We start from the raw sequence: 26,639 nt of genomic DNA, 5'->3' as shown, positions 1-26,639 counted from the left end.
GGTGTTTTTTATCCCTGCCAGATGAAACGGCACCAGAAAAATCCCTTGGGCAACGGCCCAATGCCACAGGTCCTGCGCCTCCTTGGACAGCGCTGGGGACCTGGTTCCGCCCTGTTTCCTGATGTAAAACATGGTGGTGGTGTTGTCGGTGAAGATCCTCACCACCTTGCCCTTGAGGGACGGAAGGAAGGACCTGAGGGCCCAAAACACTGCACGGAGCTCCAGGACGTTGATATGCAGGGACTTCTCCGTCGGGAGCCAGAGTCCCCTTGCGTGCAGATTTTCGGTGTGCGCTCCCCACCCTTCCAGGGAGGCATCCGTGGTCACAGTCTCCTGGTGGGCTGGGGTCTGGAAGTCCATGCCCGCCGTCAGATGCGCGCGGGTGCCCCACCACCGTATCGCTCGTCGGAAACTCTCGTCGAGCTTGATCCTTTCCTCGAAGCTGCCCGTCGTCTGGATCCAGCGCGCATCCAGGAATTCTTGCAACGGGCGCATCCGGAGCCTGCACATGGGAATGAGGTAGATGCAGGAAGACATCATCCCGAGGAGGGACTTGATGGACCTCACTTTGGCCGCGTCGGCCACCAACATCCGTTGCACCTTGCCCAAGATGGCCCTGGTCCTCTCCTCCGACGGGGAGGCCAGAAGGGACACTGTGTCGAGCCTGGCTCCCAGAAACAGTGCGACTTGCGCGGGCACCAGGTGGGATTTGGCGTAGTTCACGGAGAATCCCAGGTCCGTGAGGAGTTGGACGGTCCTTGCCGTGTGGACCACGGCGAGCTCCCTCGTCTTGGCGCGGATGAGCCAGTCATCCAGGTAGGGGTAGACGTGAATCCCCTCGCGGCGCAGCTGCGCCGCCACCGGTGCGAGGCACTTGGTGAATACCCTGGGTGCCGACCATAGTCCGAAGGGAAGGGCTTTGAACTGGTAATGACGCCCTTGGACCACGAATCTGAGGAATTTGCGGTGCCCCTTTAGGATGGGAATGTGGAAGTAGGCATCCTCCAAATCCAACGACGATAGGAAGTCTCCTTCCTCCAGCTGACCCAGGACGTGCTGGAGGGTGACCATCCGGAACTTCTGCGCCTTGATGACCTTGTTCAGACGTCGCAGGTCTAGGATGGGGCGCCATCCTCCCGTCTTCTTCTTCACGAGGAAGTATCTCGAGTAGACTCCGGAGCCCCGAAGCCTCTTTGGGACGAGTTCGATGGCGCCCTTTCTGAGCATCGCCTTTACCTCCAGGAGAAGTTGAGGGACGTGAATGTTCTTTCCTGGCCACGGGGGGGACGCGCGGGCACCTTCTTTGAAACTCGAGCGCGTGGCCCCGGGCCAGGGCGTCCAGCACCCAACGGTCGGTGGAGATGGACTCCCACACGCTGACGAAGCCCGCCAGCCGGCCTCCCACCGGGGTGCTTCGGTGGGGGCCCGACCCCACGGCCGGTTCAGTCCTGCTTGGACGCGGCCTTGCCGCCTTGACCTCCTTGGCGACGACGGCGGGGTCCGCTAGACTTGCCTCGTCCTCTGTAGGCCTCTTGCGACGACGAGCGGGCCGCTTGACGGTAGGAAGCGAAACCGCCGCTGGAACCTTTGGAGGCGCCCTTGCCTCCGCCGCTCCGAAAGGGCGTCCGTCGTTGCAGGACTCCAAGGGCCCGGGCCGTCTCAGTATCCGCCTTGATGGCCTGAAGGGAATCGTCCACTGTCTTCCCAAACAGGTTGTTCCCGTCGAAGGGCATGTCCAGGACTCTGGTCTGGACGTCCTGCCGGAAGTCCGTAGCTTTGAGCCATCCACGACGTCGAAGGCAAACGCCGTTGCCCAGCTGGCGGAACCCGGTGTCGGCGATGTCCGTTGCCACGGTGATGGCGTGGTCCGAGGCCACCTCACCTTCCTGCAGGATCTCAGGGGCCTCCGCCCTCTTGTCGTCCGGCAGAAAATCCAGCAGGGGAGCTATCTTGTACCAGAGCTCCCTGTCGTAGCGGGCCACGATAGCCAAGGCGTTGGCCGCTTTAATCGTCGTCGCTGCCGACGAGATGACTCTACGTCCCATAGCATCCAATTTCTTTCCCTCGCCGTCCGGCGGGGAAGTCGATGTGGAGGCCGCACCCCCCCCCGCTTTCTTCCTGGCTGCCGCGGAGACGACGGAGTCCGGGGTAGGCTGCGCCCGGAGGCATAGGGGGGCCGTGTCCGGGACCCGGTACTTTTTCTCGTACCGGTCTCTTCTAGCTGGCGTCGTGGAAGGGTTCTTGAGGAGGGAAAGGCCCTCATCCCAAATGTCGTCCAACAGAGGCACTGCGAGGACCGTCTTCCTCTTGGCCTCGCGCCGCTGATAAAGGAAGCCTTCCTTTTTCTTCTCCTCAGGGCAGAGTTGGAAAAGCTCGGAAGCCCTGGAGATCATGGAGTGGAAAGATCCGATCTCGTCGGGCGGAGAAGCCCTGGTGGGAGGCGACGACAGAAAATCCTCGTCGTATGCCTCGTCGTCCGTACCCGTCGCTGCCGTGTCAGTCCCCGTATCATCCCCTCGGGTGGACGGGGGGGAGGGCTGGAAGGGGCGCGACGGTTGAAAAGGAGGTGGTGGATGGATCCTTCTTTTCTTGGTAGGGGGAACACCAGAAGGTCCCGGTTCTGGATCCCCCGACGGGAGAGGTTCCTCCGTCGGTAACGGTAGCCTCGTCCTTATCTCGGAGCATAAGGACTGTATGGCCAACAAAATGGCCGCCGAGTTGTCTTGCGGCGCTGGCAGAGGGGAATCCGACGGGCGAGCAGGGGCCCCGTCGGTATCCTCGACGATGTCGTCGTCGTCACCTGCGTCGGGGTCCATTCCGACGGGCTGGCCTTCTTCCACGCCTAGGCCGTGGCTTAAGACCTCGATCAGCTCCTCTTCTGAGGTTGAGGCCGAATCTCCGACGACGCCCTGCCCCCCTTCTTCTTCCCCACGGAGGGTTTCACGGGGGTCCTATCGATGGGCACAAAGGAAGACTCCCTCCGAGGAGGCAGGGAGATTCTGGGCCCTGAGGTCGCCACCACTGGTGCAGCCACCACAGGCTGAGCCAGGGCCGCCGCGACCGTTTCGATAGAGGGCTTGGTCGGATGGATCAAGGCCTTCACCACCTTAGGTGCGCTCACCGCCTTATCCTTGAGGGAGGGGGCACTGCCACGCTCCTCCTCTGCCTTAGAGCTCGACCGGGGCCTCTCCAGGAGCTTCGCCGGGTGCTCGGCCTTCCTCTTACCCGACCCAGAGCGTTGGCTCGTGGTTGATGGTGCCGGGGAGGGTGCGCCCTGCCTGGCGCCCGTAGAGCCCGACCGTTCGGCGCTCCCGGTGCCAGCGGACTCGCGGTGCTTGGCCTTATGTTGGGCCCCCGTCGCCGGGGCGCCCTCAAAGGTCTTAGAAGACCGCTCGGATTTCTTCTTCTTCTCGCCAGACGGGCTCTTACCCTCCAGCCAGTTGGCGAGACGTTGATGGCGGTCCTTCATGGTCCGTTCCGACATGTTGCCGCAAAACGCACAGTCCTTCTCCACGTGCGTCTTGTCCTCATGAAGGCAGTAAAGGCAGAAAGAGTGTTCGTCCTCCTTGAAGACGTTCTGCAGCTGGCATCCAGGGCAGACCCTGAACAGCTTTCCGGGCGTCGAGCTTCCCTTCTCCTGGGCCATCTCCGAGACCGGGCCTGAGAAGCTTCTGGATTCCTCCGAAGTGTAGCTCGACGAAATCTTCACCCTTGAGGGGCACAGATGAATCCGACACGGGTCCCCGTTGATCGGATGTAGGATCGGTGGAGCTTGAGGCTCTTTTGACCGAAAGAATCGAAGTTTTTTGTGAAAAAAGCGCGAAAAATAGCACTAACGCTCGAGAGCAATAGCACGAGGATCCCAACACATGAACGTGCGGTAAAAATCTGAAGATGGCTGCCAGAGGCGGTGCTTAGGTAGAGGGCAGTCATTGGCTGTGGTCAGTATGACGCAGAGACCAGTGATTGGTTATTACTACGAAAGACAGATCAGAAACGAAACTGATACTGGTTTTTTCTTTACCGAGGATTCCCAGCCTGACGACGGGGAATATTCATGAGCATGTGAATCCATGCCAGACCCCATGCTGGAGAAAGATGTGATTTATAGAGCAATAGATTTTCCACAGGAATTTCACAAAGAGGGTGTCATGGGAAAGTACAGTATAGGTAAACAGGAGATGGAAACAAGCGTGAACCACACTTTAGAATTGTTCTGTTTTCAGATAATCTCTTTCAGTTTTAGGAAAACCATAACTGATAAGGTTTGCTCCAATACAACACACGTAATTTGCCAATATAACAATTGAACGTCCCAGAGTTTCACAATGACAGTAGGGTCATCTTACAATCATTATGGCATGATACAGCTCATTAGATAGACATGTTGGAGTTCTGATATGTTGTTATCAATGTATCTTTGTTTACCAGTGGTTTTCTCACTATCTCCATCTTTCAGGCTACTTGTCAGTTCCCCAATCGCTCTGAAAGAGCTGCCAGAGCTTACCTGTAACTGTTGTTCTCCAGCATGGGTCTGGCATGGATTCACATGCTCATGAATATTCCCAGTCGTCAGGCTGGGAATCCTCGGTAAAGAAAATAAAAATCAGTTTCAGTTTCGTTTCTGAACTGTCTTTCTACTAATGACCAATCACTGGTCTCTGGGTCATACTGCCCCCATCCAATGACTGCCCTCTATCCAAGCCCCTCCTCTGGCAGCCATCTTCAGATTTGGTAGCACGTAAATTGTCAGTAGGACCAAGAGAAGAGGCGCAGAGGGGTTGGAGGGAGGGTTTGCATGTGAATCCATGCCAGACCCATGCTGGAGAACAACAGTTACAGGTAAATAACTTCTCCAGCACGGGGTCTGGCATGGATTCACATGCTCATGAATACAATAATACATAATAGTACACAATTGCATAACCACAGGAGGTGGCAAGGCTCAACATTAAGCATTTCAACAACTCAACATTAAGCATTTCTTACCTCCTCACCAGGCTCACCTTCAAGCGAGCAGGTTGTGCAGCACGGCTTGGTCGAATCTGGACTCCTCCCTGGAATCCTGGTCGATGCAGTAGAATTTCGTGAAGGTGTGCATCAGCCTCCACATAGCAGCCCTGCAGATGTCCAGCAGGGGCATACCAGACAGGAACGCCGTAGTAGCAGCAATCGCTCTGGTCGAATGGGCGCTCGTACGGCCAGGCAAGTCGGTTTGCCAACCGGTGACAGTGCATGATGCAGCTGGAGAGCCATCTGGAAATGTAAGCCTTGGAAAGGGCCTTCCATTGGTTCACAGGGCCAAAGTTCACAAACAGCTGTGATGTCTTCCGAAAACTCTCCGTGAGGTCCACATTGAACTTCAGCGCTCTAGCCACATCCAGCTAGTGCAAAGTCCTCTCTTCCGGCGATGAAGGTGACGGGAAGAAAACAGGTAACACCAAGGGCTCGGTGAGATGGAAGTCTGACAGCACCTTGGGCATGAAGGAGGGGTGCATCCTCAGCACTACCCTCATCTCGTGGAATGTCAGGTACGGGGGCTTGCAGCAGAGGGCCTGGATCTCTCCCACTCGTTATGCGGAAGTGATGGCCACAAGAAACACTGTCTTCCACGATAGACATTTCAGCGGTGCCGAATGCAAAGGCTCGAATGGCGGACCCATGAGCCTGGTCAGCACCACGTTGAGCTCCCATGCCAGGGCCGGGGCCTTCACCGGCGGGAACGAGCAGAACAGTCCTTTCATGAACTCCTTCACCAGGCGGTGGGACCACAGCAACGACTGCCCAGAATTCTGGTGTAGCGGGAGATAGCCACCAGATTAATTTTGATGGAGGCATGCCCCAGCCCCGCCTTGGCCAGCGACAGCAAGTACAGCAGCATTTGAGGGGCCGTAATCCGTAGAGGGTTGATCTTCTGTGTCCTCTTCCATTTATGTCCATAGCACTTAAGAGTCGAGGAAGCCCTGGCCTTAGCAAGTACCTCCTTGCAGTCCGCCGGGATATCGTAGCCTCCGAACTCTAGTGCTGCAGGAGCTAGGCCTGCAGGTTCAGCGATCCTGGGTCGTGATGCAGGATCTTGCCTCCTTCCCTGGAGAGAAGATCTGCGTCAGTGGACAGCTTGACTAGAGGGGACCGTGACATGTCCAGAAGGTCAGGGAACCATATCTGTCTCGCCATGCCGGTGCGACGAGGATCATCCTGCACCGGGACCGTCTGAGTTGACTGATGAGTCGCAGAAGCAACAGCAACGGTGGGCATGCACAGAGGAACAGGCCGTCCCATGGAAAGGAGAATGCGTCTTCAAGCTCCCCGGCTGGGGAAACCTGCTGGCGAACCTCCGGCACTTGGTGTTCACCGCCGTCGCGTAAACAGATCATTCTGGGGATTGACCCATCGTCGGAATAGGAGATCTACCTGATCTTGCCGAAGCTCCCACTCGTGGCAAGAGCGCAGCTACCTGCTGAGTGAGTCGGCAACGGTGTTCTTCACTCCTGCCAGGTGAAAGGGTACCAGGAACATCCCTTGGGCGATGGCCCAGTGCCACAGATATTGCACTTCCTTGGAGAGATCCAGGGATCTGGTGCCCCCCTGCTTCCGGATGTAGAACATCGTGGTGGTGCTGTTGGTGAAGACCTGTACCACCTTGCCCTTGAGGGATGGAAGGAAGGACCTGAGTGCGCAGATTATGGCCCGGAGCTCCAGGACATTGATGTGCAGTTCCCTCTCCTCCGGGAGCCAAAGGCCTCTTGCGTGGAGATCTCTGGTGTGCACGCCCCATCCCTCCAGGGAGGCAAAGTCTTGTTGGGGGTGATCTTGTCCTCGAAGCTTCCTGCCACTTGCATCCAACGGGTCGTCGAGGAACTCTTGCAGCGGCCGCATCTGCAACCTGTACAGCCATACGAGGTAGATGCATGATGACATCATGCCGAGCAGGGACTTGATGGACCTCACCTTGGCAACTTCCATGGTGAACAGCCGTTGTACCTTGTCCAGGATGGCCTTTATCGTCTCCTCCAATGGTGAAGGCAGCCGCGCCACGTGTTGATCCTGGCTCCCAGGAACAGGGCATCCTGCGATGGCACCAAGCAGGACTTTGCATAGTTTAACGAGAACCCCAGTTCCGTGAGCAGGCGGACGGTCCTCGCTGTGTGGTCGACAGCGAGTTCCCTTGACTTCGCTCGGATGAACCAATCGTCCAGATAGGGGTAGACGTGGATCCCCTGCAGGCACAGCCGTTCCACCACCAGCGCCAGGCACTTGGTGAAGACCCTTGGCACTGACTTAAACCGAAGGGCAGTGCCTTGAACTGATAGTGCCGCCCTTGGACCACGAAGCGCAGAAATGTTCAAAGTCCCTTGCGTATGGGGATATGGAAGTAAGCATCCTCCAGGTCCAGTGACAACAGGAAGTCCCCTTCTTCCAGCTGTCCCAGCACGTGCTGAAGGGTGACCATTCAGAATTTCTGGGATTTTATGGATTTGTTGAGGCGGTGGCCATCTAGGATGGGCTGCCAACTGGCGGTCTTCTTTCGGACGAGGAAGTACAGCGAGTATACTCGGGAGCTCTATCACGCCTTTTTCCAGCATCGCTCGTACCTCCAGAAGTAGCTGTGGAAAGTGGTTTTCTTTCCTGGCCACCGGTGGAAAGTGGGAACACTGCCTTTGGAACTCCAGAGAGTGCCCGTGGGCCAGGGCATCCAGCTCCCAACGGTCGGTGGAGATGGATTTCCACACGTCGAAGTTCGCCAGCCGGCTTCCCACCAGGGTGCTTGGGTGGGGACCCCGATGTCACAGCCGGTTCAGTCCTGCTTCGCCGAGGCCTTGTCACCTTGGGCACCCTGGTGACGACGACGTTCTGCGGCCTCTGCAGGCGTCCTGCAACAAAGAATGGGCGCCTGACAGTACAACAAAGAGCTGCTGCCGAATCCTTTGGAGGCACCTTGAGACTTGCCTCCGGAGGAGGTCCGAAAGGACGGCAGTTGCTGATGGAGCGTGCCCAAGGCATGGGCCGTCTCGGTGTCCGCCTTGATGGCCTGAAGTGACTCGTCCACTGCCTTGCCGAACAGGTTGTTCCCGTCGAAGGGCATGTCCAGTACCCTGGTCTATGTCCCGACGGAAATCAGTGGCCCTGAGCCAACCGCACCCATCTGGTGAAAACCAGTGTCGGCGAAGGCTGTGGCTACTGTGATGGCGTGGTCAGAAGCCACCTCGCCCTCCTGCAGGATTTTGAGGGCCTCCGCTCTCTTGTCATCCGGGAGGAAGTCCAGGAGGGGGCGATTTTAAACCACAGCTCCCTATCGTAGCGGGCCACGATAGCGAGAGCATTGGCCGCCTTAATGGTCATCGCTGCCGACGAGATGACCCGACGTCCCATGGCGTCCAGCTTTTTCCCCTTACAGTCTGGCGGGGAAGTGGAAGTCAATGCCGGCGCCCCTGCCAATTTCTTCTGGTCTGCCGCAGAGACTACCGAGCCCAGAGACGGCTGGGCCCTGAGGCACATAGGAGCGGAATCTGGGACTCAGTACTTTTTCTCATACAGGTCTCTCTTCGCAGGGGCCCTGGACGGGTTCTTCAGAAGGGGAAGTCCCTTGTCCCAGATGTCGTCCAACAGCAGGACTGAGTACGGTTTTCCTCTTGGCCTCTCGTCTTTGATAAAGGAATTCCTCCTTCTTCTGCTCTTCGGGGAATAGCTGGAAGAGCTCTGAGGCCCTGGCGATCATGGCGTGAAACAAGCCAAGTTCGTCAGGAGGGGAAGCCCGGGGATGGGGCCACGGGAGATCTGTTCCGTCATTGCCGCCGTCATCCGTCCGCGTTGTCGCTGTCTCTGTCTCTGTCCCCGTCTCGTCCCTCGGTGGAGGGGATGGAGGTGAAGGATGGAAGGGCGGGGGAGGATGGATCCACCTTCGCTTGGATGGTGGGCTCTCTAACGCTCCAGGCGCCGCTGGGTCATCTGCCGCAGGCAAGGGCAACCTTGTCCTTATTTCTGTGCACAGCGTGTGCAAGGCTAACAAGAAGTCCTCCGACCGGTCCGTCGGTGGAGGCAGCAGTTGCGACAGTAGCGTCGGCAGCGGAGTAGAGTCCTCTAGCTCTTCGTCGATCTGCTGCTCCTCACCATCCCCCTGTCGCTTTCCACGTTCGCCTCGTCGGGGTCCTTCCCGTAGGTCCTGACCTTGGCGAATCGCTTGTCAAGAACCGTCTTGAGTCCTGAAAGCTCATACTCGGTGGAGATATCCGAGTCTGGTAGGACTACCGTGCCCCCCCTTTTCTCACCCAGGGGCTTCCTGGGGGTCTCATCGATGGGCGTGAAAGAAGATTCCCTCCGGCTGGGCAGGGAAACTCTAGGCTTGAGGGTCGTTTCCACTGGGACCACCTCTGCGGTCTTCACCAGGGACGCCACCACTGCCTCAATCGAAGCCTTAACCTGGTGAATCTGGGCCTTCGTGACCTTAGGCGGGCCTGAGGCCTTCATCGTGGAGGGAGGGCCACTGCCTCGCTCCTCCTTGGCTTTCTCCATCAGAACCGACCAAGCCTTCTCCAGAAGCTTACCCGGGTTGTCCGGTTTCCTTTTCATCGAGTCGGAGAGTTGGTTCGTGGTTGACGGCGTTGGTGATGTTACACACGGTCTGGCAGCCGAGGAGCCCGTACCAATGGCACTCCCGGTGCCCGCGGACTCGCGGTGCTATGCCTCATGTTGGGCCCCCGTCGCCGGAGCGCCCTCAACGGTCTTAGAAGACTGCTTGGATTTTCTTTTCGGAGAAGTACGTTGAGGGGGCTCACCTGCCGCCGGACTCTTCGACTCCAGCCAGTCAGCGAGTCGCTTGTGGCGCTCCTTCATAGTACGGGAGGACTTGTCCTTGCAGAACGCACAGGCCTCCTCGACGTGTGATCTATCTGCGTGCAGGCAATAGAGGCACTGTGAGTGCCCATCCTCTTTGAAGACATTCTGTAGTCCACATCCTGGGCAGATCCTCAACAGAGGTGTCGAGTCTCCTTTGTCTTCGGCCATGACCACGAGGGGTAGGCCTCCAAGATCTTCTGGAATCCTCCAAGAAGTGAAATTCGATGAAAATTCGCCCTTGAGGGGCGTAGAGATTTACGAAACGGGTCCCCGTTGATCGGAAGATGAAACGGTGGAGCTTGAGGCTCGATTTGGCCAAAAAATAGGAGTAAACTCTTTGAAAAAACGTAATACAAAGTAAAGCTTGAGAGCTAAGCACGAGGACTCCCAACACTTGAACGTGCGGTAAAAAGCTGACGATGGCTGCCAGAGGAGGGGCTTAGGTAGAGGGCAGTCACTGGCTGGGGGCAGTATGACCCAGAGACCAGTGATTGGTTATTAGTAGAAAGACAGTTCAGAAACAAAATTGAAACTGATTTTTTTTTTCCTTTACCGAGGATTCCCAGCCTGACGATGGGGAATATTCATGAGCATGTGAATCCATGCCAGACCCCACGCTGGAGAAGAAAAGTTTTATTCCCCTGGAGGGGCATGAAAGAATTGACAGCTGGAGTTTAGGAGGGTGCATCTACAGCCCTTGCAGCCTGGAGTGTCTATCAAGGGCAATTGTTAAGTGACCTGTTGGGCACCAACACAGATGCCATTATTGGTGAGCTACACATCATTGGAACTATAAGTGCAATCACCAGAGAAGTAATGACCCTGCTGGTCCGTGAAGTGGTGTCAACAGGAACAAGTCTGTAGTGAAACAGAGCGTGTACAGAAGTGCAAGACTTCCTGAACAGTATATTAATAAGTATCAGAGAAGTCATGCACCATCACAGTTTGCTGAGAATCCTTGGAAATGACTGTAAAATTCCAGAATATGTATGGCCGTGGAGGGACATGTGGAAGTACATGAGATGGAGATGTGAAAGGCGTGCATGCACCTTGCAAGTGAAAGTCCAGTGGATAGAACATGGGCACCAACAAGCAAATTCGTAGTAGATCCCTGAGCAGGCTGCAACAGGGAATGGATAACTCATTGTGATGTGTTGGAGGTGCAACCCAATGGACATCTGGCTCAATAGTTTAACGTTTTGCCGATGGACAACACCTGACCTGTGGTTGGGTATTGGATCAATTTGGAGTTTCTGACCCTTCAGAAAACTGGAGAGACTTCAGTTTCAGCCTCTCCAGTTACAATGTCTTAGAAAGTTACAGGTGGTATCAGTGGCAAACAGAATATGTTGGGATGGCTTTGCAACAAATGTCACCGTACAGGGTAGATTGTTTTTTCAAGGGAATAACATCTGTGTGGAATTAGAGTCTTTGCCTTCTGTGGTTAGCAATGTTTTTCTAACAGAGAGAAATGAGACTTCTACAGTATACTGGCCAGCAGAAGATACAATTGTGGGAAGACTACATTTTCAGTTTGAGCAAGAATGGGTAGAGATAGATTCAAAGGAGATATAAAAACAAGATTATTGCAAGGAAGTGGAAATAATAACAGGTACACCGTGAGATTGTCACGTTCTGGAAGTAGCGTTTAACAATGTGAAAAAGGCATTTGAAGTTGCCCACTGTAGTGTCACTCTGCATACCCCCTTTGATATATGCTCTGTCACCAGTGAAGTCAGAGAAATACTGTTTCTTGCCACCGCTTTGTGTGCAATACTCGTCTTTGTTTTTTCTTCATGGTTGATTGCTTTTTGCATCAGCTGTTGAATGACAAGGGACCACATAGAGGTAAATGCTGGACCCTCCAGACCATGAGGTGGAGCTAAATGGTCTGATGAATATTGAAATTCTGACTGTAATATAGGGGAACATTAAAGGCCTCTCTGCATTGACCCGCTTCCCATAAAATCTGAGCTGCCTTTGTAACAGTGTGAGGGACTAATAGACATTTAAAAACTAAAGTGCAAAGGGGGGAGGGGAACTGTCAGAAAAGATAGTTAATAAAATAAATACATATTTAAATCAAGGCGAAGAAGAGGGGATTTTCCTTGCAGGTGGGCATTTGGTCATGAACCAGAATAAAGTGCTCCATGCCCCTGGGACATCATATAATGCCCATTGCCTAAGATTTTCTTTTAGCAGACTTTCCTAGGACCCTATTTGGCATTGTCAATACTAAGCTGGACTATTGATTAATTAAAGCTTGCACAGTGAAAATTGAACTACTGGCTGCAGTCCCGATGAAATAACAAGTCCAAGCCTAATGGCCGGTGTACAACAGGATCAATCTAGTACAGACTGGTATGGACAATGAGTCTGCTCATATGTGACAGGAAGGCATTAGAGAGATGGAGGTCCAACAACTCTTAGCCAGGATCAGCAGACTGGAAGCAGTCATAATAATTTATAGGCAGAAGATGATACAGAAGACAGACTTACAGGAACAAATGGATTCCTAGCTTTGTCAGGAGGCGGTATGAATCTGATGGAAGGCCTAGCAGTACATTTCTAGATATTTCTTTGGTCAGTTGATGAGTGCTCTATAAAAGTATGGCACCTGAAACCCGGGACAGGTTAATCAGGAGGAGGTCTTATTAGGTGCAGGATGTTGTTTTTCATTCACTTGCAAACCAATGAATAAACATTTCTCAGTTTACTATCTTCCAAAATGAATGTGTGAGCCTAGTTTCCCAGACAGATGTATGAAATGTGTTTTCTACAAGAGTGATAGTATACAGGTTTTATATTGGATTTCACAAGTAAAAATTAATTGCAATACTATTCAAAGGTCCTCTTCCTGTCTAGTTCTATCAGAATGTTACAAGCAGGTACTTACTTCAATTCCTTGGTTGATGGCTAATTTCGCCATTCGCATGGCTATAGGTCCCTAAAATATAAAACAAAAGATGGAAGTCATATGTAAAATGTTTTAATGATACAAAATCATTGTGATACACAATATTATTCTAAACCTTAATTATTTTTGTTTTCTGTAGAGCTGTAATAATTTAAGTGCATGGTGTTGTAGGTATTTATGAATTAGAATTCACAATGTTTCTCAACTAATGAGATAGATTTAGCTAGCTTTCTTAAACAATGCTTAATATAAGGTGAAGAGCAGTTTACTCAAAAATCACACTGTCAAAAATGGTGCATCAAGATGGAATTTACATTTGCATCTACAAGGACCAGATGATAGGTTATGTGTCCTAAATTGACCTTAAACCGCATAATGTATGCCATTATGAACACTTTAGGTTTCTTAGTAGTCAATAACTCTTGTCTCAGATGAGTCTATTTTTGAACTGGAGGTGTGCAAATGTTTGCCTCGAACATGCAGAAGTGACCAAGCGCAGAGACGGAGCCCAAACCAACCAAAGTGGGTCTTTAGGAGTGGGAGGTGTGGGTTTGTGTGGATTTCTCACCCCCTTCCCGATAAACTTTCGAAAATAATGTGTTCAAATGGGGCATTTCATAGCACTTTCTTTGAACAAGGTTGTTAAATGCCAGACAGTTTGCAATCAGTTTTGTATGGTAGCACATGAAAAAAAACAACAGATGCAAGTCACTACAGTGAACAGGAGCATTTTCTAATACATTTTCAGATTGCCTTTGCCCACAACATATACCAGTATAAAAAGAACTTTTATGCTGGCTGTGCCCGTACAGGCAGGTTCCACCAATATATGCCACTATTATCATAGAACAACTCCCAGCCAGTAAAGAAATACCATTCCACAGAATGTAGTATATCCAGATGCCTAGTACAAAAACGACCACTAAAGAAGGCCAGTGAAGTAGCATAATCAACACTTATCATGCTTGCTTATCCTTCATGCCCAGTAAAAAAGGTAATCTTTTGCAGGGTGTACCTCATGCCTGTACCCCTCCAGGGAAGTCCTACAAAGGTGGCAATTCATTCCACAATGCGATCCTTAACTCTTGCTCCGCTGTCAAACACTCCTCTGACATCTGCAGTCTCCTGCAAGAGCTTGATTTGGATGTACCTGGTCTCACCGGGACTTGGTTCACGGTCATGCGTTTTGACACTCTCCTTCCCGATGGCTACAAGATCCTCTCTGTACCCAGAACCAACCGTCCCGGCAGGGCTTTAGCCCTGATTTCCCATAGTGGATCCCTGCTTCTGTCATTTCAATGCAGGACTACTCCTCCTTTGAACACATGGTCTGCAGGCTCTCTCTCTCCTGGCCTCTCCCTCACTGTAGCCACCATCTACAGGCCGCCTGGCCAGGTCACCCTCTTCCTCTCGGAGTGGGTTGAACTCACTTCCTCCCTCCTTGCCTCTACCTCTCAACTTCTACTCCTTGAGATCTGAACATTCATCTGGATGCTACTAGCCCCATCTATGGCTCTTTCGCAACCTCTGCGACTCTCTCTCTCTCTCTCTCTCTATATATATATCTATCTATATATATATATATATCTATATATATATCTATATCTATATATATATATATATCTATATATCTATATATATATATATATATTCTTCCCTCTGGTCCGGCTCACGCTGCAGGGCACACCATTGATGTTCTGATCTCTTCAGACCTCCCCCTCTCCAATCCTCTCACCTCTCTTGGAGTGACCACTTTCTTCTTTCCTCCAACCTTTTTCTCTCTACCCCCTGAGGTTAAGCCTAATCCAGCACTGCCACCCACCTTCTTGGTCATCCAGCCCATGAAGCATGTGTCAGTGGGGGCTTTTGACGCTACTCTTTCTCCTCATCCTACACCTTTCACTGGCTTGCACTCTAGCACAGCCCTCTCCAACCTCCATCTCTCTATTTCTAACTCTTTTGATGTCCTTCCCCCTGTCATGAGGATCTGTTTGAAGTCTGCATCCAAGTGCAACTTTTGGTACGATTCCGATCCTGCCACCCTTAAGGGCAAGTGTAGGGTGGCCGAGAGGAAGTGGAGGGCATCAAGCGCACACCCTCTGACAAACCGGCCTCCCGCCTGCTCAAAAGGCATTACAGACTCTGTCCTCTCGAAGAAGAGAGCCTACATCCAAGCCCCTGTCTCTGTGGCATCTAACAACTCAGCCGAACTATTCAAAATCTGCAAGGAGCTGGCCAATCCTGCTGCAGTCTCCACCTCTCCTCTTCCCTAACAGGCCTTTGGACATTGCTGGCTTCTCACTTCACCACCAAAACTCAGGACATCCTGTCCACTGTCTCTTCCTCTCACTCCCCATGCCCCTCTGCAGCGTTTATCCTACTCCTTTCTCTTCTTTTCCCCTTTTCACCCCAGACAATGCTTCTAGAAAATTCTGATCTATGACAGTCTCATCAAAACAGGTGCTCCCCTGCTCTTCCATAACCATCAAGGACCACATGAACACCCTTGGTCCAGCCTTTGCCGATTTCTGCAATCACTCTTTTGCAACTGGAAGCTTCCCTTCCCATTTTAAGCACTTCCTTGTGCATGCCCTTCTTAAGAAGCCCTCTGCCGATCCTGGCTCTCCGACAAACTATCGCCCAATCTCCATCCCTTCTTTCCTGGGCAAACTCCTGGAAAAGCTGTCCATCTCCCATCTTAATCTACATACTGAATCTGTTGGTTGTCTCCACGACCACCAGTCTGGCTTCAGGGCAGCCAGAAGCACGGGAACTGCTCTCCTGGACACCTGTGAAGACTTGCGCTCTAATCTTGACTCTAACCTTCCTTTTGTCTTCATTCTCCTTGATCTAGCCTCTGCTTTCGACACAGTTAACCAATCGCCTCCGGGACAACCTTGGTATCTCTAGTCAGGCCCTGGCCTGGTTTTGCTCCTTGCTCACTGATCGACCCTCCCAGGTCCAACTTGGTTTTATATTTCATTCCACTTGTGGTGTTCCCCAGGGATCTAATCTCTTGCCCTGGCTTTTCAACCACTACCTGGCACCTCTCTCCCAACACATGTCTAGATTCTGCTCTAACTTTCAGTGTTATACGGATGACGCCCAGCTCTCCTTCAGGCTCCCCTCAGCCACTTCTGCTCCTCGTCTCATACCAGACTGCCTGTCCGCGATCCAGGAATGGTGTGCTTCCAATGATCTCTGCCTTAATGCCAGTAAGGCTGAGATCCTCTGCATTGGGAAACCTGCTCCCTCCTTTCCTCTTGCACTCTGGCCACCCACCCTGGGCCCTCTACCTGCTCCTTCCTGTGAGGATACAAACCTTGGTGTCATCTTCAACTCTACCCTCTCCTCTCCTCACGTTTCTGATGTCTCTTAGAAGTCACACTATCAGCTGCAATTCCTCAGAGGTATTCTCCCTTTTCTCACTTTTCCCCAGAAGCTCAGTGTCTCCAGAGAGCTGGTTCTCACTGGGCTTGACTACTGCAACAGCCTCTTTATAAATCTGCCTGCCTCTACCCTCCGCCCTTTACAACTTATCCAGAACAGGAGTACGAGACTTGTCCTTGGCCTCAAGCCTAGGGATCGTATCTCTCCAGCTCTGAAATCTCGCTGGCTGCAAGTATCAAGCTCAGGACCCTTTGCATCGTCCACAAGGCTTTCTGGGGCCGGGGACCACACTACTTCCAACTTTCTCTTCCTAAGCATCTTTCTTCTCGAGCCTTTGGCTCATCCACCTCCAAATCTCTGAGGGTCAGACGCGTCTCCAGGCAGAGAGTGGGGGTAGATCTCTTTCCTCTGCTGGAGCCTCCCTCTGGAACAGAATTAGATTGTATGAGAAATTATCCTATAGTTGGAGTGCCCACAGCTCCCAATATAAGCAGGAGCTGTGCATGTGTCTTGAGAATATTTGGTCATTAGAGGGTGTGCATCAGCAGTGAGGACAAGAAGGGTAATTTCTCAAAACCCCTTCAAGCAATTAATGACAGAACACTTTAAAGTCTTCACTGTCTGCGCTGCCCACCTATATCAATCAACTAGTCAGATAGGAAGACACAGTTAGTCTTGAGTAATGTAAAAACTATAACAGAGCCTCTTTTGGTTGGAGATTTTGTTATTAGACAGTTTGTTTCGGAAAAATTAAGTAAGAACTTCACAAAGAATTTGAAAACATAAAGTACATAGATTCCAACCATTGGAATTTTACAAATTCTTTGCAAAGTTATAACAAAAAGGTCCGCAATATAAATTTGCATCAGAAAAGTCGCATTCTTGCGAAATTATAACAAAGCTCTGCAACACAAGATCACATCACAAAAAACACCAACACGTGTTTCAACCCCAAGTGGGCCGTCCTCAGGCCGTATAAATCTGTAATTGACTGAGTAGTAACCAATAGCAAATTTAAATTTTCCAAAAAGTAAACATTGGTAAGATATATGCAACATAAGTAAAATAAAATTGTTTGTCCATTGACATTTATACAATTCAATGCAAAACCAGAGGAGAAAAACAGGTAGAGGGTAGGGGGTATGGGAAGAGAAGACAAAATAATATATAATGAGTGAAAGGTCCACAATGTTGTTAAATACAAATTCAGGGTTGCATAATAGTTATATTGTTGGCACTTGGTGAGCATATCCACAACCAAAGCGGCAGTGCTTATTACTACAAAATACCCGATAGGTTGGAGACAGGGTACTGGAAGTACGCAAGGACCCACAGTGTTTATCTACGTTTTCTCCTAATCTTTGAAAGACGTCCAGTGGTATGGAAGATCTGAAAGCAGACACGACCTGCTAATGTTATGCCTGATAACGCGAACCACAATAAGTCACTAATAATTGAATGAAAAAGCTACAAAGTTTACCTACCAATTGCGGTTTTAAGGTTGCTAGATGTGTGGTCAAAGAAGGCATAGGTTCCTGCAATTAGTTTCCAGATTAAAGGGTTGTTGTGAGTTTGACAAGGGTAAACTGTAAAGTGAAAGAGAAACAGAGATTTTTGTAAATACCAGACCGAACCGGTATTGCTTGAACATTGCGGCGTTGCACGAAAGTAATCGGTAATTGGTTTAAGAATGTCAAGGCTTGTGGACATATTGTGCACAGTTTAGCTCAGCCTCCTGATATGGAGTCTATTGTGTCGGCGCATATATTTGTAGAGTAGACTCACCATATTACCCCTTCAATGCGTTCCTGACAAGAAGTCACTGCCGTGTGGCCAGTCGAAGAGTTTAGGAATGTGGGTGTTGGCTTTATCAGCCTATAACAGCCCAGGAAGTAGAAATGGTCTCCGGTCACATGATTAGTGTGTTTGGGTGTTGCCTAGCAACACTCTTCAACTCTAGTACACGGTGTCCCGTAGTGCGCCGTACGGATATTTGCTACAATCTGTTTGTATCCAAATGGAAATGCCTTGTCTAGTATGCAAAAAATTAAGTATATGCCTGAGTGTTTCCGAGGCTGTAAGCTGGCTTTTTCTGGGGTGTTGACCAGGTAGTCCAATCCAGATATGTGATCAAGTGTTGCCTAGCAACACAACCTAGCTCTAGTGCATGGCGTCCCGTACTTTGCCGTAGGGGTGTTTTAAAGCATCTGGAATAGTACACAATTAGGGAATTAAGTTCCTCAAGCCATACCGTCTCCTTGTAAGTAAGTTGAATACTTGATTATGAGGTCATCGGCCAAATAATGAAGTGAGCGTCAAATACGTTCACGAGTGCCCATATTGAAGGGAAGGTATTAGGAAAATTAAATAGCAGAAGGTTATTGGCACTTATTTTATCGTGCGTACCATTGGGTTTCTGGATGCGTTAGTGCTCACATAGGTGCTGTTCATAAATTTTCCTCCCGATTTTCCCCAACTATGCCCTGCTTACACATCCCACAATCTCACCTATAATCCCTTACTCTAACATTCAAATCCAACTGAATAACCTTGTCACGCTCACCTGATTCCCACAGAGGCGCAGGTCTGGCTTCGAGTGCTGATGCTTCTTCAATGGTGAAGCGCAGGACTCTGAAGATGGACTCACTGGCTCGCAGGAATATTCCCCTGTGCGTGAAAAGGGAGTATTACCTACTGACGGAATAATGCTCAAGCCTCCCACTCCCTTCCAACCCTCCACGATACCCTTCCTCGATTCCCCGTGAAGTCTCACCTTAGGGTCAGGAAGGATGAGCTCTCCATCCTGCTTCTGATGCAGGGGCGCGTTGAAACCCAGTTACTTCACTGGATTGAGGTTTGATGGGAGTTCAAATAAGCTTGACTATTCAGGTAAGGCGCTGTAAGAGTTCTGTAGCAAGTTCAAAAGTTCAAGCTTAATAATAATGTTCATTGTCTTATTGCAGCAAGCGCTAACGCTTATGTCTTTTTCCCCTTAGGGGCCGGGGTTCGGAATGCCGGAGATATGGCGCCAACCCGAAGTGAAACGTGCAGTTCCAGTAAATGGCAGGTAAGTTCTGGATGAGCGTTCGGGTAATGTCTTTGCATTCACTCATTCAATGTCTTTGTCTTTTTTCCCCATAGGGGCCGGGGTCCGGAATGCCAGGAAGCAGCAGGACCCGAAATGAAATGGGAATTACCCAACAGGTAAGTCTTAGAAGGAAACTGAGCTTTTCCTATTCCCTTCCTTCTCTCACCTTGTGTTCTTGTCTTTTTCTCTCTAGGCTCTGGGAAGTGGCTGCGGATCAGGATGATCGCTGCTGAAGATGGAGGTGCCCAGGAAAGGTGAGTGAAATGCAGCGCTGCAGCGATCGAAGCGAAATGCTTTTAAAATGATGTCTTCCCTTTCAGGATTGTCGGTGTAATGTCTCCGTGATGCTGCTTTAGCAGGTAAGGTCTTCTTTCTCTCCAATTCTCTCTTAGCAGGTGACCCAGGATGCTGACAGGCGTGGCTGAAGTCCAGAAGCAGGAGCTGACACTGAGCGTCCAGCTGCGAGGAGCAGAACAACGCGAAGCGTGAGTTGCTGATCGGGTGTGGTTTAAATAGCTTTGGGAGAAGTTCCAGGTATGTATCCTTCCACCGATCAGGTATGTATCCTTCCCCGACCACACCCAGGGAAAGTAGTCCCACAGGTAAAGTAGTTCCATTCAGGCCTCAAGAGGGCCTTTCTGTGCAGCTTCCCGCTTTCTCTCCTCACTCCCCATCGCTGGAAATCTCCACTCACTGACATCAAGTCTAAACCCAGTCTATCAGGTTTCAGAATTTCCCTGAAGAAGCCCCTACTTTTTTTTAAGGCGCTCCCAAGCTGTTTCTTAGTATCATCCCACCCACGACCACGCCTCCTGCCCCTTCACCTGTACATATGTTTGAATACAATCAATCACATCATAAGCAGTGGTGCTGGAAGTAGGGGTGCTGGAGATGACAGGCTTATCTGCATGAGTTGCTAAAGCCTTACTTGCTTTCATTTTATTAGCAACGGGTTTCATGTTCAAGACTGTAGTTGTGTTTTGTTAAATTATGTGTAGGCTGTGTTATATTGTTTTCATTTTCTTTGTCGTTTTGCAATGTTGGGAAATAAATTCAGACACTTTGTTAGAAGTAAATTTGCATGAGCATTTAATTTTACTTTTGTGATTCAAAATCACTTTATTTAATAGCTTGAGGTTTTAGATGAGCGGACGATGCATGTGTCCTCCCTGAAAGCAGTGCAATCTATGCTATGGTTTATAATGGCATTTTGAATATGACTGTGTTGTGACTATTGTTTTTAAACCGTGTGGGAGTGTGTATATATGTCTATAAGCATTACTTGGTAGCTTTAGCAGTGAGGATTCAGTATTCCATCAGACAATTTAGTTTCTGGGACGACCGAATGCAAACTGAAAACAATATCCACATTTCCGAGAAGTGGTGCTATGGTTCTTATGGTACAATACATGTATTTCTTAGAAGTATCAACAGTGAGCCAAATATGTGAATTGGTACTGTGCCTAAACACTCCTCATAACTGAGTGCATGTAATGTGCAGCGTTATACACATGAATTGCTGTGGAACACTTCAGCCCATAGTACTATCAAGTCAGTACCTTCTTGGACTGTTCCACACCCCTGGCTGATCAGTGACTAACAATGAACAGCCCTATGGACCCAACAGAAGCAGCAGCCCTTAATTAAAAAATCCTTATTCCCATTTAGGACAGTCCTTCTACGTATTCAGGCCTTTGAGGGGCAATTTCAAATCTGTGGTGTGTTACAAGTGTGACACAGACCCAGCCCTAATAGCCTTCCATGGTCATTTTGCATTTAGGGACATTTGTTTCACTTAGTTAATGTGCCTGCTATAGATGGTTTAACCTTCAATTCTCACTTTCAGGCCTGGTGTGATAGTCAGGGATGATAATGTGCCTGCTGTAGAGATGTTTCACATGTTGATCGTGGGCTTCAATCACAGCAGCAATGAATTATCCTCATACATATTATCAGGAGGCCTGCAATGCTTTTAATGAGAATTTAGTTTACTTCTGATTAATAATTTTATATAGCACTCTCTGTGGCCTCATGGATGCTTCTTAGAGTGGTAGAGCCACTTCTTAAAAGGGCTGCAAGTGTTTAAATATAGAAGTACCGGTGCTTCAAATCATGACTGTTCCGATTAAGAAGTACTAGTCTTGTATTTTCAGCAGATTTGCCATACTGTTAAAGCGAGAGTGCCAACACTTAGCAGGATTGCCATATCCCCAATAGGCGGGGTGGAACAACACTCCACATAAAGGTGAAATGGGTGAATCCCCCAGAAAATGTTCTCTGCCTTGCAATGAAATTGATTGCATCACATTTAGTTTGCTTCTGCCAAACTGGGGAATGTTTTGACTTATTAGTTATTTGAAAAGTCTCACTAATGGAATCACAGAATGGAATTTTGTGCAATCCAATTCCAATTCCAGTCAAGCACCACCTTTATCAAGGTTTCATCTAACAATGAAATCAAATGTAAATTCCTTTGCAAAATAAAACAGTTTTTTGTATTTTGTGTGTTTCTGGCAATAGAATTCTGCCCATGGATGCCGGAACGCCCATCCCCTCAGCAATTTACTCTTATCCTTTTAATATTAATTTACTATATTTGTATAGCATATACACCACCAGGGAGTCACTTCACATTGCTTAAGAAATTAGAGTGAGAGAACGAGAGTGGAAAGGTGGATGAGAGATGTGACAAAAAGTGGCACACAGGTAATGTAGGACAAGGATAAGTCAATTAGGGACTGTAAACAGAGAGGAACTGAGGTGGTTTCGGAAATTAGGAGATTTTTGATAACTTGAAAGCAGCAGAGGATTTGAGAAGGTTTTCTACACTGTGGAGCCTTGTTTCTATTTACTTAGGCTTTCAGCCAGCGGGTTTGTATACCATAGGCATCTGCTAAGAAGGAAACATTCTGTTGCAGTGATGAGAGGGAACAAGTTACTTATCTGTAACTGTTGTTCTCCAGCATGGGTCTGGCATGGATTCACATGCTCATGAATATTCCCCGTCGTCCGGCCGGGAATCCTCGGTATAGAAAAAAAAATCAGTATCAGTTTCGTTTCTGATCTGTCTTTCTTAGTAGTAACCAATCACTGTTCTCTGGATCATACTGCCCCCAGCCAATGACTGCCCTCTCCCTAAGCCCCGCCCCTGGCAGCCATCCTCAGATTTGGTAGCACGTAAAGTGGCAGTATGACCAAGTGAAGAGCCGCAGAGGGGTAGACGGGAGGGTTCGCATGTGAATCCATGCCAGACCCATGCTGGAGAACAACAGTTACAGGTAAGTAACTTGTTCCTTCTCCAGCATGGGGTCTGGCATGGATTCACATGCTCATGAATATAAGAATACATAGCAGTATACACATGCACAACCACGGGAGGTGGCAAAAGGCTCAATATCAAGCAATACAACAACTCAACATTAAGCAACTCTTACCTCCTCACCAGGCTCGCCTTAGGCGAACAGGTTGCGCAGCACTGCCTGGCCGACTCTGGACTCCTCCCTGGAATCCCGGTCGACGCAGTAGAATCTCGTGAAGGTGTGCGTCGACCTCCACGTAGCAGCCCTGCAGATGTCGAGCTGGGGCACACCAGACAGGAACGCCGTAGTAGCAGCGATCGCTCTGGTCGAATGGGCTCTCGGACTGCCTGGCAATGGTCGGTTTGCCAACCGGTGACAGTGCATGATGCAGCCAGAGAGTCATCTGGAAATGGAAGTCTTCGAGAGAGCCTTCCCTTGATTCACAGGTCCAAAGTTCACAAACAGCTGTGATGTCTTCCGAAAACTCTTCGTGCGGTCCACGTAGAACTTCAGCGCTCTAGCTACATCTAGCGAGTGCAGAGTCCTCTCAGCCGGCGACGAAGGCGACGGGAAGAAAACTGGCAACACCAAGGGCTCGTTGAGGTGGAAGTCCGATGGCATCGTGGGCATGAAGGAGGGGTGTGTCCTCAGCACCACCCTCCTGTCGTGAAAAGTCAAGTATGGAGGCTTGCAAGATAGGGCCTGGATCTCTTCCACTCGTCGTGCAGAGGTGATGGCCACGAGGAATGCTGTCTTCCACGACAGAAACTTCAACGGCACTGAATGCATAGGCTCGAATGGGGCCCCCCATGAGCCTAGTCAGCACCACGTTGAGCTCCCACGCCGGGGCAGGGGCCTTCACCGGCGGGAACCATCGGAACAGTCCTTTCATACATTCCTTCACCAGCCGATGAGACCACAAGGACGCCCGTCCTGTAGTTCTGGTGTAACGTGAGACGGCAGCCAGATGCACCTTGATGGAAGTGTGAGATAGGCCAGCCTTGGCCAAGGACAGTAGGTACGGCAATACTTGAGGGGCCGTAATCAGCAGAGGGTTAATCTTCTGTGCACGGCACCAGACAGAGAACCTCTTCCATTTATGTCCGTAGCACTTGAGAGTTGAGGATGCCCTGGCCTTTACAAGAACCTCTCTGCAGTCGGCCGGGATGTCGTAGCCTCCAAACTCTAGTGCTGCAGGAGCCAGGCCTGCAAGTTCAGCGACCCTGGTTCGTGATGAAGAATGGCGCCTCCTTCTCTGGAGAGAAGATCCGCGTCCGTCGGCAGCTTGACTGGTGTGGACGCTGACAAGTCCAGAAGGTCCGGGAACCAGATCTGTCTCGGCCACGCCGGTGCGACGAGGATCATCCTGCACTGGAACCTCTTGAGCTGGTTGACGAGCCGGAGTAGCAACGGCGGGAACGCATAAAGGAATAGGCCGTCCCAGGGGAACGAGAAAGCATCGCCCATGCTCCTCGGCTGGGGAAACCTGCTGACGAACCTCCGGCACTTGGAGGTCGCCGCCGTCGCGAAGAGATCGATCTGGGGTTCGCCCCATCGTCGGAAGAGTCGATCCACTTGATCCTGGCGCAGTTCCCACTCGTGGCACAAGCGCAGCTCTCTGCTGAGTGAGTCGGTGATGGTGTTTTTTATCCCTGCCAGATGAAAGGGTACCAGAAACATCCCTTGGCCGACGGCCCAATGCCACAGATCCTGGGCTTCCTTGGATAGGGCAGGGGATCTAGTTTCGCCCTGCTTCCGAATGTAAAACATCGTGGTGGTGTTGTCGGTGAAGATCCTCACCACCTTGCCCTTGAGGGACGGGAGGAAAGACCTGAGGGCTCGGAACACTGCACAGAGCTCCAAGATGTTGATGTGGAGTGTCTTCTCCAGGAGCCAAAGGCCTCTCGCGTGGAGATCCCCCGGTGTGCGCTCCCCAACCTTCCAGAGAGGCATCCGTTGTCACTGTCACCTGGTGGGCCGGGGCTAGGAAACCTGTTCCCGTCGTCAGATGAGAGCAGGTACCCCACCATCGTATCGCCTGACGGAACGCTTCGTCAAGCGGGATCCTGCCCTCGAAGCTGCCCGTCGACTGGATCCAGTGGGCGTCAAAGAAATTCCTGCAAGGGCCGCATCCGAAGTCTGCAGTGGCGCACCAGATAAATGCAGGAGGACATCATTCGGAGGAGGGACTTGATAGACCTCACTCTGGCCACGTCCGTGGCCAGCAGACGTTGCACCTGTCCCAGGATGGTCCTGATCCTTTCCTCCGACGGTGATGCCAGTCGCGCCACTGTGTCGAGCTGTGCTCCCAGAAACAGGGCGACTTGCGACGGGACCAGGTGGGATTTTGGAAAGTTGATGGAGAATCCCAGGTCCGTGAGCAGCTGGACTGTCTTCGCAGTATGTTCTACGGCGAGCTCCCTTGTCCTTGCCCGTATGAGCCAGTCGTCCAGGTAGGGGTAGACGTGGATCCCCTGTAGGCACAGCCGCGCCGCCACCGGTGCTAGGCACTTGGTGAACACCCTGGGCGCCGATTTTAATCCGAACGGGAGGGCCTTGAACTGGTAGTGCCGCCCTTGGACCACGAACCTGAGGAACTTTCGGTGTCTCTTTAGAATAGGGATGTGGAAGTACGCATCCTCCAAGTCCAACGATGACAGGAAATCGCCCTCCTCCAGCTGTCCCAGCACGTGCTGGAGGGTGACCATCCGGAACTTCTGTGCCTTGATGTACTTGTTCAGTCGTCGCAGGGACAGGATGGGACGCTATCCTCCTGTCTTCTTCTTTACGAGGAAGTACCTTGAGTAAACTCCAGAGCCCCGAAGCCTCTTTGGAATGAGCTCGATGGCACCTTTTCTGAGCATCTCCCTTACTTCCAACAGCAGTTGAGGGACGTGATTTTCCTTCCTGGCCACGGGAGGAATGTGGGGGCACTTCTTCTGGATCTCGAGGGTGTGCCCCAGGGCCAGGGCGTCCAGCACCCAACGGTCGGTGGAGATGGACTCCCACACACCGACGAACCTCGTCAGCCGGCCTCCCACCGGGGTGCTTCGGCGGGGGCCCAACCACACGGTCGGTTCAATCTTGCTTGGAGGCGCCTTGCCTCCTTGGCGACGACGGCGGGATCCACCTGACTTGCCGCGTCCCCTGTAGGCCTCCTGCGACGAAGATCTTGCCGCTTGACGGTACGTAAAGGAGCTACTGCCGGCTCCCTTGGAGGCACCCTGTCTGCCTCTGGAGCTCTGAAAGGACGGCCGTCGCTGTTTGAGCACACCCAGTGCACGGGCCGTCTCCGTGTCCGTCTTGATCGCCTGAAGGGACTCATCAACCGCCTTGCCAAACAGGTTGTTCCCATCGAAGGGCATGTCCAAAACCTTGGTCTGTACGTCCTGGCGGAAATCCGTCGCCTTGAGCCATCCTCGTCGTCTCAGGCAAACGCCGTTGCCCAACTGACGGAAACCGGTGTCGGCGATGTCTGTAGCCACCGTAATGGCGTGGTCCGAAGCAATCTCACCTTCCTGTAAGATTTCCAGGGCCTCAGCCCTCTTGGCGTCCGGAAGGAAGTCCAACAGAGGGGCGATCTTGAACCACAACTCCCTGTCGTAGCGGGCTACGATGGCCAGGGCGTTGGCCGCCTTGATGGTCATCGCTGCCGAAGAGATGACCAGTCGTCCCATCGCATCCAGCTTCCTACCCTCGCCGTCCGGCGGGGAGGTTGAAGTCGAGGCCGATGCCCCCCCGCTTTCTTCTTGGCCGCCGCCGAAACGACCGAATCCGGGGTAGGTTGCGCCCTAAGGCACATGGGGGCAGCGTCGGGGACCCGGTACTTCTTCTCGTACCGGTCCCTCTTTACAGGCGCCGTGGCAGGGTTCTTGAGGAGGGCGAGCCCCTCATCCCAGATGTCATCAAGAAGCGGTACGGCGAGGACCGTCTTCCTTTTAGCCTCGCGCCTTTGGTAAAGGAACCCTTCCTTCTTCTTTTCTTCGGGGCAGAGCTGGAAGAGCTCGGATGCCCTGGAAATCATGGCATGGAAGGATCCAATCTCGTTGGGTGGGGACGCCCGAGCAGGGGGCGACGGGGGACACATCCCGTCGTCGCCTCCGTCGTC

General features: G+C 51.3%; 1 protein-coding gene across 3 annotated transcripts in view; it reads right to left on the bottom strand.

Moving 5' to 3' along the window:
• AUH (AU RNA binding methylglutaconyl-CoA hydratase) overlaps window positions 1-26,639 on the bottom strand; it is a 1,015,770-nt gene that overhangs the window by 96,358 nt on the left and 892,773 nt on the right. For all 3 annotated transcript variants that reach the window (XM_069625642.1, XM_069625641.1, XM_069625640.1), the window contains exon 8: window positions 12,734-12,784. In XM_069625642.1, coding sequence (XP_069481743.1) covers window positions 12,734-12,784 — 51 coding nt within the window. The remainder of the gene's footprint in view (window positions 1-12,733; window positions 12,785-26,639) is intronic.

The sequence above is a fragment of the Ambystoma mexicanum genome, chromosome 6p, assembly GCF_040938575.1.
Source record: "Ambystoma mexicanum isolate Mex_15411 chromosome 6p, UKY_AmexF1_1, whole genome shotgun sequence".
In the NCBI taxonomy this organism is placed as follows: domain Eukaryota; kingdom Metazoa; phylum Chordata; class Amphibia; order Caudata; family Ambystomatidae; genus Ambystoma; species Ambystoma mexicanum.
The sequence above is the reverse complement of the archived record's forward strand: the minus strand, read 5'-3'. Positions and strand labels throughout refer to the sequence as shown.